Source organism: Triticum urartu, chromosome 6A (assembly GCF_056163025.1).
Source record: "Triticum urartu cultivar PI428250 chromosome 6A, HENAU_Tu73, whole genome shotgun sequence".
Classification (NCBI taxonomy): Eukaryota; Viridiplantae; Streptophyta; class Magnoliopsida; order Poales; family Poaceae; genus Triticum; species Triticum urartu.
In genome coordinates, this window is record NC_141878.1 from 255,793,069 (window position 1) to 255,804,555 (window position 11,487).

The 11,487-nt window shown below is 50.9% G+C and overlaps 1 protein-coding gene across 1 annotated transcript; it reads right to left on the minus strand.

Annotated features, from left to right (window-relative positions):
• Positions 1-7,629: 7,629 nt before the first annotated feature.
• Positions 7,630-8,064, minus strand: LOC147964923 (uncharacterized). The gene has a single exon (XM_087530213.1). It carries the CDS (start codon positions 8,062-8,064, stop codon positions 7,630-7,632), a length of 435 nt encoding a protein of 144 aa, XP_087386339.1.
• Between the last annotated feature and the right edge of the window lie 3,423 nt (positions 8,065-11,487).

An 11,487-nucleotide genomic window follows, 5' to 3' on the forward strand; every position in this document is an offset into this window, starting at 1 on the left:
AGGTTGAGGTAAACGATTTCCGAAGGTTTCTTGGTTATGTGTTGAAGGATGGATACAGCTGGATGTAGGAATTGTTAGTTTGGGTGAGATATTATGCTTCCCCTGTATCCCCAACACCTGATTGCATAACCAGAAAGTTTCGGGAGTTTATAAGTGGGAATTCAAGTAGCTCTTAGGATTTCTTTCTGACAGATGTATGATATGAAATTGGGGTTCGAAGTCTAGTGGTCCGCCTATCCACGATTGGTTTTACAGTGGTCTCGTTGTGTCTTAAAGAGTCCTTGGCTATGCCGACTCGGGGACGCTTCGTATGTCATGTGCACTACCTTGTACATGATGGTGCTGTACGATCGAGCCTGTGTAGGCCCCACCATGAAAACTTCGGACGAAATCTCTATCATATGTTTGTTCTGGCTTATTTTGCAAGCCAATCCTTTGTTTTGTTTTGAGTTGTGGTATTCGAGTTGCTTCAATGTCAAATGTTGATTCCATACCTTCCCGAAGCGGTGTTCTCATACTCCGATGTGAATACTAATCCTTCTTGATAATCGAGATCGTTTTGTCAATCCTTTTCACCGGTGTGTTTCTCTTCAAGTGGATCCGATCATTCCAACATCCGCAAGATCAAGTATCAGTTCTTCTCAACGGTGTTTGTTTCATCCGTCTCCAAGTTGTCTTTGTTTTTCCCATCCACCCACCCTTTTTCTTCAAGGACTCAGATTTCTTAATCAAGTATCCTTCGATTCATGTGAAGTCTCTCCATTCTTTTCCTTCATGTTCTTACCCGGTGATTCTCATGAAGATTCTGACAGAACCTCAAGTTCGTCATTCTTCATTCCTTTCATCTACGGTGGATTCAATTCAAGCTTTTGGTGTTGATCATATCCTTTTCCTCGTTTCAGAAGTTTTATCATACCGGTGCACCTCATAATCTTCCACTCTTCGCTATTCTTTTGTTCCAGAGTGCTAAAGATATCTCAGAAGATTCATGTTTCCACTCTTAATCCGTTCAAGCTATTTTGAGGATGTTATCTCATTCAAGCCATTTATTGCTAACTGGTGTATTCTCCCTTTCAAGTAATCCTTCTAAGGTGTTTCTTTTGAGTGGGCCCTAACCCACAGGTCTTTTTCCAGGATCTTACCTGACTCTTCTATTTTCCCGGAGCTACCATCAAATTCTTTTCGAAGTTTGACGTAAGAATGAATTGTCATCAGTCAAATGTCTTTCTCCAAGATCTTTCATTTATTTTCATCATTGGTTCAACTTTTCTATCCTTCTTTATTCCGGAGTGTCTCAACAATTCACGGTGGTGTTTCTCGTCGTCTTTCTCATCATTTGAAGACCGAAGAAGAGTTTTACCTCCATATCTTATCCGTTCTCTCAGAGATTCGTGGTTCTAGTTCAAGGCCATCCTCTCATAATAGTTTTGATCGCGAAAATTCTTTTCCTTCCTCTGGAGCCCATCATTTCAGAAGACTTATTCATTCTCAGCTTTCAGCTATTGTCCTCCAAATCTTACCGGTGCATCAGTCCAATCAAATTCTTTTGCCGTGAGTGGCAGGTTGTCACCTCATAATTTGAGATGTATTCCATAAGACCATATAAATCTTGTCCTCTTTTCGTTGTTGGTTTTCCAACAACTCCGTTCTAGATTTTGTTGTAAGTGTGCTCCCTCGAGATCTTGTTTCCCTTCGGTCATCCCATTCAATTCTTACTTTCGTTCCGGAGGCTTTGTGATGTTGCTCTTTTCAGCCCATCTTTTCGTTTTGTCAGGATCGTGTTCTTTTCTTGGTTTATCCATTTAACCGGAGTGTTGTGTCCCTTTTGCTCAAGCTCTTTTCATTTTTATCAAGTCTTCATCTCTTTTCAATCGAAGTGCTACCCGAATCGGTTCTTTCTTATTCCTCTTTCTTAACAGAGTGCTTTCAACTTTGTTCTTCTCCGTTGCTGTCTTTCTTTCATTTGGTTCAACCTCGCAAGGTTCGTGGTTTCACTCGTTTGTCAAATAAGCAACTTAGTTTTTACCGCTTATCTTCCTTTTCCGTTGTCCCTCCGGTGCCATTCTAGATCTCGGGACGAGATCCCCTCGTAGTGGTGGAGTGTTGTAACGCCCCGAGACCGATGTGCCAGGTGTCCTCCAGTTATTCGCTGTTGTTGTGTTGTCATTGCTTGCGTGTCATGCATTGCATATCATGTCATCATGTGCATTGCATCATCATGTTTTCAAAACTTGCATCCGTCCGGGTTCCCCCAGTTCCGTCCGTTGTCCGTTCTGAGCCAAGACACACTCGCACGCGCCCGCGGCATGTCCGAAATATTATTTTATAAGTGGCCAGAAAATGTACTCGGAATGGGTTGAAAGTTGGCGTGTGGTCTTATTATAGTGTAGATAGACTGCCTGTCAAGTTTCATCGCATTCGGAGTTCGTTTGATAGCCCAACCGTTAAACTATAGCGGCAATAGTAGCCAGTCTAACGTCGGATGTTTTCGGTCTCCGGAAAGAGTTGCCGGGGCTCTCTCTCTTCTCTTCTCTCAGCTCGAGACCACCTTTACATTCTACCTCTCACCGCCAAGCCCTACCTAACCTCTCTCGTCAGTCTACGGACCTCCTCCCGCGCACGTCCGAAATCTATCCCGGACCTGACCCGGACAGTCATTACCACTATGTCCGGATCATCCCCTAACATCTATAAAACATCTCCGTTTTGTTAATTGGACTCCCTCGCCTATTTTTCTTGACCGCCCGATTTCGATCAGAGGGTCCAACCTCAATCCTATTTTCATATATATAAATCAACCACCTACCAAAACAGATCAACCCCTAACCCTAGGCTGTCCCATCCACTCCTCCCCAATCCCAATCCCGAAGCCGCCGCCACCCGCTCTTCCTTATTGTTTGGGAGTTTGTCCCATCGCCGCCAGATCCCTTCTCTATCGGGATCTTCTCTCGATCCACCCAAACCGCAGCACTCCACCTCTCGATCTCTCCCTAGTCTGCACCAACCAGCGCCTCCCCTGATCCCCTTGTGCACCTCCTGCAGCCATGAACGCCTGGGGGCCCAACAGCCCGAGCACCGGCCGGCAACCGAAGCTCCATCACCTGCGACCAAGACCGACCTCTTCTGCTCCCCTTCCTCCTTCCCGTTTCCTTCTCCTCCTCTCTCTCAACTCCCTCTCCGTCTCTGTACCAGGTACGAATAGGAGAGCACCCAACTCCATGGATGGCCTCGAGTTCTTCCCCAACGCCAGCCTTCTCAACCACCTCGCATCACCACCGACAGTTTCCTCGGCGGAGACCCACCAGCAGGTCACCAGCATCGTGCCCCGCCATCTCCAGCCTCATGCGTTCAAGACGTCATCGCCGCTTGCCTCCTCTGCCACCCTTGTTGCGAGCCGCCGTCTGGATTCATCGGACCCCTGCTTCGTCAACGTCGTCACGTCGCCGGCAAACTCCGGTTATCCAAGCCCGTGGCCGCCGCCTTGCCTCGTCGCCGGAGTCCCTCGCCCGCGCCCAGCTCCTGTCGCCATCGTTCCTGGCGCCTTCGGCTCCGCCATTGACCAAATCGAGCTGCCCCAGGGTCCCTCCGTCCCCTGCTACGTTCGATCCGGAGGATCTCGGCCGGAGCTGCCTGCGTTGACCCGTCCCTGCCCGAGCCTCCCCTGCATCCTGTTCGCGCCTCCCGCACCTGAGGCCCGAGCTCCTCCTGCGATGCCCGCCGCCGGAGCTCCTCCTAGCCCGCGCCTGAGGATGCCGAGCTGTCGACACTCCTCCCCAACCCTCTGCATCGCCTGGATCCGGCTAGGTCCATGCTTCCCTGCCGCCGGCGCCGCCAAGTCCCTGCATCGCCGTTGTTTTACCTGTCGATGCCGTTCTTCTTCAGAAACGAGCAGGAGTGACTCGCTCGTCCCGAGCGTTGACCGCCTTCTCTGCATCGAACCGGGCCGCCCCAATGACCGCTGCATCCTCCTGCAAGGCCCAGCACCCGCCTCTACGTCGCCATCGCCATGGGCCGTCGGATCCACAAGCCTCTCCGCAAACGGGCCGAAGCCCATGGGTGAGGCCGCCCCCGTGCGCCCTTCTTTTTTTTCTCATGTTGAGCCAGCCTGCCAGATTCGGCCCGCTTACATTTTTTTTTTCCAGATCTGCGAATTTAGCTATCATCCAGGTTTTGTAGATTTACAGAAAACCCCTTGGCCTTCATGCATTTAATATCTCACAAATGGTGCATCATATGTACAAACTTTAAATATGAAACTTTCTTAGAATTTCATCTAGTTTAATAATTTGCCACTTTCATCCATGTTTAAAAATGTTTAAAATGCTGCTTGGTTAAATTTTGCTCCTATGCCATGCTAAAATGATTTATTTCATAACTAAATAACCGTAGCTCCAAACCTAACAAACTTTATATGTAAATGGGGTAGAAAAATGCCTAGTTTAACATGGTGCACTTTTCTTGCATGCTTAATAACTCTAAAATTGTGTTTAGGGCAGATCAGTACCAAACCTTATAATTTGCATATGGGGAGTTTCCGGAATTGTTGTTCGTTGTTTCCGACCACATTTAAACTTGACTAGATAGGTAGTTTTCATTTGCTTCACCATCTTGCCATGCTAACAACATATAATCTTGTTGGGTACATAAACGAGAGAGAACTAAATAAGTCATGTGGTGTTTTCTTCAATATGTAACTCCGTTGCATAATGAGCTCCACTTAATTTGTAGAATTGTTTGTGCACTTTGCCATGCCATGCTTCATTAAACCGGACATGCATCATACTTGATTGTGCATCATGCCATGTTGTTGTAGTGGTTGTTTACTATGTTGTTTGCTTTCTTTCCGGTGTACTTCGTCTCGGTAATCCGGTAACATCGTGTTGTGAGGATTCGTTCGCCTACGTCCATTTGTCTTCTTCATGGACTCGTTCTTGTTCCTTGCGGGATTTCAGGCAAGATGACCATACCCTCGAAATCACTTCTATCTTTGCTTTCTAGTTGCTCGCTCTTTTGCTATGTGTATGCTGCGATACCTACCACTTGCTTATCATGCCTCCCGTATTGTTAAGCCAAGCCTCTAACCCACCTTGTCCTAGCAAACCGTTGTTTGGCTATGTTACCGCTTTGCTCAGCCCCTCTTATAGCGTTGTTAGCTGTAGGTGAAGATTGAAGTTTATTCCTTGTTGGAACATGGAGATGTTGTTCCTTGTTGGAACATTGTTTACTTTTTGGGATATCACAATATATCTTATTTAATTAATGCATCTATATACTCTGTAAAGGGTGGAAGGCTCGGCCTTATGCCTGGTGTTTTGTTCCCCTCTTGCCGCCCTAGTTTCCGTCATATCGGTGTTATGTTCCCGGATTTTGTGTTGCTTACACGGTTGGGTAATAATGGGAACCCCTTGACAGTTCGCCTTGAATAAAACTCTTCCCGCAATGCCCAACTTAGGTTTTACCATTCACCACCTAGCCTTTTCTTTTCCCTTGGGCGTCGCGCTCCTGAGGGTCATCTTTATTTAAACCCCCGGGCCAGTGCTCCTCTGAGCGTTGGTCCAACCTGTCAGCTGCCGGTGACCACCAGGGGCAACTCTGGGCTGGCCTACCCGTACCTTGGACAATCCGGTGTGCCCTGAGAACAAGATATGTGCAGCTCCTATCGGGATTTGTCGGCACATTCGGGCGGTGTTGCTGGTCTTGTTTTATCATTGTCGAAATGTCTTGTAATCGGGATTCCGAGCCTGATCGGGTCTTCCCGCTAGAAGGATATCCTTCGTTGACCGTGAGAGCTTGTGATGGGCTAAGTTGGGACTCCCCTGCAGGGATTTGAACTTTCGAAAGCCGTGCCCGCAGTTATGGGCAGATGGGAATTTGTTAATATCCGGTTGTAGAAAACCTGAAGTTGACCTTAATTAAAATACATCAACCGCGTGTGTAGCCGTGATGGTCTCTTCTCGGCGGAGTCCGGGAAGTGAACACGGCGTTGGAGTTATGCTTGACGTAGGTTGTTCTAGGATCACTTCTTGATCAAACTTTTATCGACCGTGCTTTGCCTTCTCTTCTCTTCTCGCTCTCATTTGCATATGTTAGCCACCATATATGCTAGTCGCTTGCTGCAGCTCCACCTCGTACCTTTTACCCTTCCTATAAGCTTAAATAGTCTTGATCGCGAGGGTGTGAGATTGCTGAGTCCCCGTGACTCACAGATACTTCCAAAACCAGTTTGCAGGTGCCGATGTTACCGAGCAGGTGACGCAACCAAGCTCAAGGAGGAACTCGATGAAGATCTTGTCCTTTATGTTGTTTCGTTTCCAGTTGATCAGTAGTGGAGCCCAGTTGCTGACGATCGGGGATCTGTGTAGCATTTGGGGTAGTCTTCTTTTATTTTGGTTCTGTAGTCGGACCCTGATTGTATCTGGATGATGTAATGCTTTATTCATGTATTGTGTGAAGTGGCGAGTGTAAGCCAACTATGTATCTTTTCCCTTATGTATTACATGGGTTGTGTGAAGATTACCTCACTTGCGACATTGCTTTCAATGTGGTTATGCCTCTAAGTCGTGCTTCGACACGTGGGAGATATAGCCGCATCGAGTGCGTTACAGAACTACTCCCTCCTCGTCATGGAGAGCACCGGGATGATGAAGATGGCCACCGGAGAGAGATTGCCCCCTCCGGCAGGGTGCCGGAACGGGTCTAGATTGGTTTTCGGTGGCTACGGAGGCTTCTAGTGGCGGAACTCCCGATCTATCGTCAGTTCTGGAAGTTTTAGGGTACGTGAGTATATATGGGTGCAGGAAGTACGTCGGTAGAGCTTCGGGGGCCCCACGAGGCAGGGGGGCGCGCCCCCACCCTCGTGAGCACCTCCCTTGGCTCCTGATGTGGGGTCCAAGTCCATCTGGTAGCTTTCCTTCCAAAAATAACTTCTCCAGTTGATTTCGTTCCGTTTCGACTCCGTTTGATATTCCTTTTCTTCGAAACACTGAAATAGGCAAAAAACAGCAATTCTGGGCTGGGCCTCCGGTTAATAGGTTAGTCCCAAAAATAATATAAAAGTGGATAATAAAGCCCAATATTGCCAAAAACAGTAGATAACATAACATGGAGCAATCAAAAATTATAGATACGTTGGAGACGTCTCACGCATCTGGCTGTGGAGTCTATCACTTGATCAATCCGTGGTAAGGCAAACAGATCCTTGGGGCAGGCTTTGTTGAGACTGGTGTAATCGATACACATGCGCCACTTGTTATTCTTCTTCAGCACAAGGACTGGATTGGCAAGCCATTCCAGGAAGAAAACTTCCATGATGAAGCCGGCTGCCAACAGGCGGGCGATCTCTTCCCCAACAATTCTCCTCTTCTCTTTTGATAGTCGGCGGAGGGGATCTCTGACTGGTTTGGCATCTGCTCTTACATGTAGCTTGTGCTTGGCGAAATCCGTCGGAACACCCAGCATGTCTTTAGGGGACCATGCAAAGATGTCCCGATTTTCATGGATGAAATAGACGAGCTCGCTTTCCTATTTGTTGTCAAGGTTTGCACCTATGACAGCGTACCTCTTCGGGTGCTTAGGGTCCAATGGGATCTTCTTTGTTTCTTTGGCCGGCTTGAAAGAGCCCTGGGTCTTCTACTCTTGGGCTTCTGGGGACATGTCCAGCTGCTTGCCGGCCATGGCCACCACCCGGTCCAGGAGCTTCTTCTCTACCGCAATCACAAGGGACTCGGCCAACCGGCTGCTGGCTACAGCACAGGCGGCTGTCTTCTCGTAGTCAGCATTGATTGTGATAATGCCCTTGGTTCCTGGCATCTTCATCTTGAGGTAATCATAATGTGGCACAACCATGAATTTGGATAGAGCCGGTCGGCCTAGGAGCACATGATACAGGCTCTCTAGATCAACCACCTCGAACCAAATGGCTTTGCGGTGGAAATGATCCTTGTCTCCGAAGAGGACATCTATCTTGATCTTGCCGATTGGTGAGCAGGACAAGCCAGGCACAATGCCATGAAACACCGTCCGACTAGGCAGCAACTTCTTCTCTTTGATCTTTAGCTTCTCCATGGTATCCCGTTAAAGGAAGTATGATGCTACTACCGCCATCTATTAGGATTCGTGAGAAACGAGCATCTCTCCTCTCTGTTGCAAGGGTGGCATCCAAAACCAGGGCATAGGAACCCGGGGAGGGCATTACTTCTGGGTCGTCGGCCCGGCTCTAGATGATGGAATTTTCAGACCAATGCATGAACTCCGTAGTAGTGGAAGCAACCGCATTTACTTCGCAGTGTTGCTGGCACCGGCTGTGCTTATCGCTGGCCATAATGGTGAAAACGACATAAGCGTCGTGCTCTTTAGGATAATCATCTTGGACTTGACCGACTGCTGGACGGGCGGCCGACTACTGAGGAGGCGGAGCCGGCGGGCCAGCAGGCCAGCAGGCAGAGGAGGCAATCCTTCTCCCTTGGCAATTTGGGCAAGCCAATGACACTTCCGGGTTGTGTGGTTGGACGGCTTCGCGCCACTGTGGAACTTGCAGGGGACATCGAGAGTCTACTCGAAGGAGAAGGCGGGAAACCAAGTCGACTTGCCGCCTTTCTGACCCTTAGGGGGTGGCTGCCCTTCGGGTTCTTGATCTTCAACAATTGCCACCTGCCGGCTCGTGGAAGCTTTGCGCTTGTTGTCGTTCGGCTGCTGGTGCTGACTGTAGTCTCCAGCCGGTGTTCGAGAAGCCGGGGGGAGCACCTTTCCAGAAGTATCCACTCGGAGCTCCGACTTCATGGAGGAGTCAGCCGTGGCATATTTATCTGCTATGATTAGCAGCTCATTGAGGGTCACCGACTCGTCGCAGAGAAGCCGGTGCTTGAGTAAGGTGCCTTCTCGACACCCAGCGGTGAAGTACTCGATAGCTTGGACCTCATGCACTCCCCCACAGGAGTTGCGTAGTTCTGCCCACCGCGTCATGTAGTTGCGGGTGGACTCATTGGGGCCTTGGACACACCACGAGAATTGGGGAGGCCTGGGAGGCCACTTGTAGGTGCTGGTGAAGTTCCGGATAAACACCTCGGTGAAGTCCACCCAGCTGTTGACGCTATAGGGCTTGAGGCTGTTCAGCCATGTCCGGGCCGTGCCCTGGAGCATGAGCGTGATGTACTTCATAGCAACGCGCTTGTTGCCGTTTGCTATGCTGACTGCCGTAGAATAATCCACCAGCCAATCCTCCGGCTTCACGGAGCCGTTGTACTTGGGCGTGTCCCTTGGGAGTGAGAACCCATTGGGAAAAGGCTTGCCATGAATGCGGGGGCCAAAACAAGGCGGACCCATCGCGTCTTCTTCTAGCACCAAGGACCGAGCGAGCCGGTCGATTCGGTGGCGGGCATCATTCTCGCCGACTCCTTCTCGGCGGCCTAGCCGGTCTCCAAGAGTCAGATGATCAACAGGCGGCAGGGAGGCACGCCTCTCCCTTTGAGGAGGCGGTGGTAATGGATCATCGTCCCGTCGTTCGACTGCTCGAGGGCGGCCCTCTTGGTCGCGCTCGATGGTGATGCGAGTCCGGCTACGACTAGCACCGGCTCCTTGTCCCTTCTATCACGGGCGCCGCCAGTCGGCGTCCGGGAGGTCGCGCCATGCTCTTGGCGAGGGGGTGGGTTTTCAACCCGTTGGTGAAGCTGTAACGCCCCGAGACCGATGTGCCAGGTGTCCGTCAGTTATTCGCTGTCGTTGTCATGTCTTTTGCTTGCGTGTTGCATCTTATCATGTCATCATGTGCATTGCATCATCATGTTTTTCCAAACTTGCATCCGTCCGGGTTCCCCCAGTGCCATCCGTTGTCCGTTCTGAGCCCAGACCCACTTGCACGCGCCCGCGGCATGTCCGAAATAGTATTTTATAAGTGGCCGGAAAAAGTTCTCGGAATGGGATGAGAGTTGACGTGTGGTCTTATTATAGTGTAGATAGACCGCCTGTCAAGTTTCACCGCATTCGGAGTTCGTTTGACGCCCCAACGATTAACTATAGCGACATTATAGCCGGTCTAACGTCGGACGTTTTCGGTCTCCGGAAACTGTCGTCGGGCCCCTCTCTCTTCTCTTCTTCTCAGCTCGAGACCGTCTACACAGCTCACTACGTACCGCCAGGTCAAACCTAACCTCTCTCGTCAGCCCGCAGCCCCCCTCGCGCGTGTCCGGAAATTGTCCCGGACCCGACCTGAGCAGTCGTCACCGTCGTGTCCGGATCATCCCCAAACGTCTACAAAACGTCACTATTTTCTTATTTGGACTCCATAGCCTATTTTTTCTGACCGGCCGATTTTGGTCGGAGGGACGAGATAGCCCCTGACCTAACCCGTGGTGTATATATTCGTCCACCCCTAGTCCATTTTGGTCAAACCCTAGAAATTAGGAGTCTTGTCCCCACACCCGCCGCCGCACTCTCCACCAAATCCTATTCCTCGGGATCCCCTCACCCGATCTCCCTCGATCCCCTCGCCCAGCCAACCACCAATGCCTGCAGACTTCTCCCACCTTGGGATCAGGTTCCGGCCAACCACATCGTCGGCGCACCCAACAGATGATCGTTGTTCCTGCTGTTTTTTCCTTTTTCCCCTGCTCCTCCCGTTTCCACTAACCTCTCTCTCCCTCGTTTTTCCTTTCACCAAGCAGGAGCGCCATGGATAGCCACCCGTGGATGTCGCCTCCTGTTGTTTTCCCTTCGTCGCTGAAGCGCCCGCAGGCAGACCCGCCGTCTCCAGGCCATCCCTGTCCTCTGCGTCACCATGGACGTCCACCCGGAGCTCCACGCCCCGCGTCCCCCACCTCGCCTGTGACCTCCGCTGCATCGAATCCGGCAGGATTCCGTCGCAGTGCCAAGTCCCCTGCGCCTCCTCTGCATCAAGCACCGCTCGCCTCCTCCGCTTCACCCCTGCACGAGGAGGACGGCCCCGCCCTGCTTCGCGTCCGTCCAGATCCGTCACTGGCCGCCGTATTCGTCCTCCTCTGAATTCCGCCGTCTTCTCTCTGTTCTCTCACTCACTTCATCTCTCTCCCTTTGTGGTTCTACAGAGACCTCCCCATGGATGCTCGTGGCCGAGCTCTCCCCGTCGCCAGTTGCCTCGCCGACCCGCCGCTTCTCGCGCCTGCCAACCCCTCCATCTCGCCTTCGCCCGCTGCCATCCTCTTCCCGGAGGTCCGCCGTCGCGCCCCTGTTTTTCCCGAGCGAGACGAGCAGCGCAGCTCGATCCGGGTCGTCGCGCGTTGACCACGCCCCCCGCACCCCCTCGTCCGATCCAGCAAGGCCCAGCGACGACTGGCCCAACCGTGCCCTTCAGCCACCCAGTGCACTACCAAGCCGGCCTCAAGGCCCAATGTGAGGCCCAGTCCGCCCCAGTTTCGGCCCGTAGTATTTTTTTCCATTGCTGCGAATTTTAGCTAATTTCCACAGGATTGTTGTTTTACAGAAAAGCCCTTGTTGATCATGCATTTGATAACTTCA

Excerpts from the sequence above, each read along its gene's own strand:
- LOC147964923 (XM_087530213.1), bottom strand. The coding sequence starts at position 8,064 with ATGGAGAAGCTAAAGATCAAAGAGAAGAAGTTGCTGCCTAGTCGGACG.